Source organism: Urtica dioica, chromosome 5 (genome assembly GCF_054948205.1).
Source record: "Urtica dioica subsp. dioica isolate 48M chromosome 5, U.dioica_male_clone48M_v1_H2, whole genome shotgun sequence".
Taxonomy (NCBI): Eukaryota; Viridiplantae; Streptophyta; class Magnoliopsida; order Rosales; family Urticaceae; genus Urtica; species Urtica dioica.
Window position 1 is genome coordinate 8,306,498 of NC_142760.1, and position 2,719 is coordinate 8,309,216.

The following is a 2,719-nucleotide window of genomic DNA, read 5'->3' on the forward strand; positions in this document are numbered from 1 at the left end:
ATAGCCTCCTAATTCAACCAGAAATTCCTTCACAAATATGAGCATCAACTTAACCATAACAAATCACAATCAACCCCTTAGAACACACGGCAGAAGAACAAGACACACGGCCAAATGAATCTCACGGCCAAAGAAAAACACAATCCAACTCAAGAAATTTCATAAATCCAAGAGATCATCATCATAGCCTCAAACAAAATCAATACATCACAAACCCAAAATCTCATTTCACACCACACAGCTGAGCAAACAAACACACGGCCAAAACACGTTCCACACATAAAACCCGTCCAAACCACAATCAAAACAAGAATTCAGTCCAAAATCAACACTCCCATAAGTAATCAACACTAAACCGAGCACAAATCACATCACAAAGCATCAACCACGTTCAGATGTAAAACCCCCAAATCAATTTCATCAAAACCCTAATTTTCGGATCTTTCACTCTAGCAAAAGAAATCCATACCTCACTTGAAGAGTCGGACCATTTGGACCGTCTTCACCCTTTTTTTCCCTCGCCGGAGGTGCTCGCCGGAGCTCCTAGGACGCGCGGCGACCTTCTCCTCTCGGCTGGTGGTGTGCACGCGGCTCGAAGATGGGCGGCTGGCCGAGCTCAAGCACGGAGAAGAAGAGATGAGGAGAGGGTGGTGTTGTGGGGGGTTTAGCTGCCGAGAGAGAGAGAGCTCGGTTGATGATGGCCGATTGAATTTTTTTTTAGGGTTTGGGAGCTCACGAGGGAACTGATACGCAACCTGGTATTTAAAGACATTTACCGACGATTAAATCGTCGCTAAATGTTTAAAATTCGTCGCTAAATCATTTCGTTGTAATTAAATGTGAGGGATTTTTCCCTCTTTAAAATTCGTCAAAATTCAAAAACATTTAGCAACGATTAAATCGTCGCTAAATGTTCAAAATTCGTCGCTAAATCATTTCGTTGTAATTAAATGTGAGGGATTTTTCCCTCTTTAAAATTCGTCAAAATTCAAAAACATTTAGCGACGACAAAAAAAACATTTAGCGACGATATTATCGTCGCTAATTATTTTCCCGGGAACTTAGCGACGACAAAAAAGAATTAGCGACGATAAATTCGTCGCTAATTATCTTTGCCGCCAAACTTTAATATTTTTGGCACCAAAAAATTAGCGACGATAAAATCGTCGCTAAAAGGGTGATTAGCGACGATTAAGTCGTCGCTAATAGTTTCGTCGCTAAATGTGGTATTTCTTGTAGTGCTCGAGGCTGAATAGTGTCGCTAGTGAATCCGTATAGATTTTCTAGGGACGGGGCCAAGGAGTCTTCTTTGAGTCCCATTCTTGCGAATGTCTCTTCATAGAGGACCTTGACTGCCCTTCTTGTATCCACTAGGATCTTGTGAACATTTTGATTACTTATAAGGGCCGAGATCACCAATGGGTCGTTGTGCGAGTACATCACATTTCGAACGTCTTCAGTCGTGAAGGTGATGGGCTCTATGCTTGACTTGATGATCTTGTCCAGTCTTTGAGTAGCAGTGAAAAGGATTTGTCGATGGCCGGCTTGAACTTCTCGGACATAGTTTTTCTGGGCATTTCGTGTATTACCGCCTACGTGGGGCCCTCCGACTATCAACGAGATCTCGCCGTAGACTTCTCTTTTTTCTTCATCTTCGGGCTGATAAAATCTGAACTTCTTCAAAGATCCTCTTCGGATCAAAGCTTCTATAGCTTCTTTCAAGTTGAAGCAGTCAGCCGTTCGGTGTCCCACGTCGTTGTGAAATGCGCAGTATTTGATTTTATCTCTTTTAGAAATGTCTTTCTTGATCCGATTAGGCTTTCCGAAGTCTTCCTTTTTCTCGAGTAAGGGTGAATATATCCTCAATTGAAGCATTCAGAGGGTGATATCCGTTAAACTTACTTGCAAAAGGCTTTATGGTGCCCGCCTCAGACCTGCTCTTCTTTGGCGGATGAGAATCTTCTGATTGTCGCCCTCGATGCTCCTCTCGCCAAGGCCTCAGGGCCTCGGCCTTCCGTGACGCCAACTTTGCTTCCTTGGCATTGATGTATTTATGAGCCCTCTTCGAGAAGTCATTATAGTCCTTAAGACTTGTCTTCTGAAGTGACCACCAGAACTCCGATTCTGATCAGACTCCTGATGTGATCCCAAAGAGTTTGAAATCTTCATTGAGATCATCTACTTGCAATGCCTGTTCCGAGTAGCGGTTGATGTAGTCTTTGAGTGGCTCATCATCGGCCTGCTTCACAGCCAGTAGTCTTTCCTTCGGGTGTTGTCAATGGTGCCTTCACTTTTGCTTGAAATAAAGTCTTCACGTAGACTCTTGCTTGAAATTGCTTATTCATTAATAAAAAGTTGAGTTGTAGTCTTCACTTTTGTACATTTGATGTAATAAAGTCTCACGTAGACTCTTGCTTGAAATTGCTTATTCTTTAATAAAAAGTTGAAACGTTCATTCATTATTCCTGGTGTGAAGCTTTATGATAAAACCTTGGTCTTTAGTCCATAAACAAACCTAACAACACATGAAGAGACAAATGTAGATTTGCATGAACAAACTCTTCATGGTTCGCTTAAAACAACATATTCGCAATCTAAGGATCAAAGGACTATTGATCTCAGTACGATTGTTAGGAGAATCAATGATGTTTGGTTATGGGACATTGAGAGTTGGAGACTCTATTGTTCTTCTAGATATCTTCCGAAGGTACTGAATTGA

The 2,719-nt window shown here is 41.9% G+C and overlaps 1 protein-coding gene across 1 annotated transcript; it reads right to left on the reverse strand.

The window, feature by feature from the left end:
- Positions 1 to 1,217: 1,217 nt before the first annotated feature.
- LOC149395067 (uncharacterized) lies at positions 1,218 to 1,875 on the reverse strand. The gene is made up of 2 exons (XM_089614199.1): positions 1,292 to 1,875; positions 1,218 to 1,248 (listed from the first exon to the last, which is right to left on the reverse strand). The coding sequence occupies exons 1-2, from the start codon at positions 1,873 to 1,875 to the stop codon at positions 1,218 to 1,220; spliced, it is 615 nt and encodes a 204-aa protein (XP_089470325.1).
- Positions 1,876 to 2,719: the final 844 nt, after the last annotated feature.

Excerpts from the sequence above, each read along its gene's own strand:
- LOC149395067 (XM_089614199.1), bottom strand. The coding sequence starts at position 1,875 with ATGCTTCAATTGAGGATATATTCACCCTTACTCGAGAAAAAGGAAGAC. Across the intron at positions 1,249-1,291 it reads AAAGAAGACTCCTTGGCCCC|CCTCGAGCACTACAAGAAAT; the intron begins GTCCCTAGAAAA and ends GACACTATTCAG.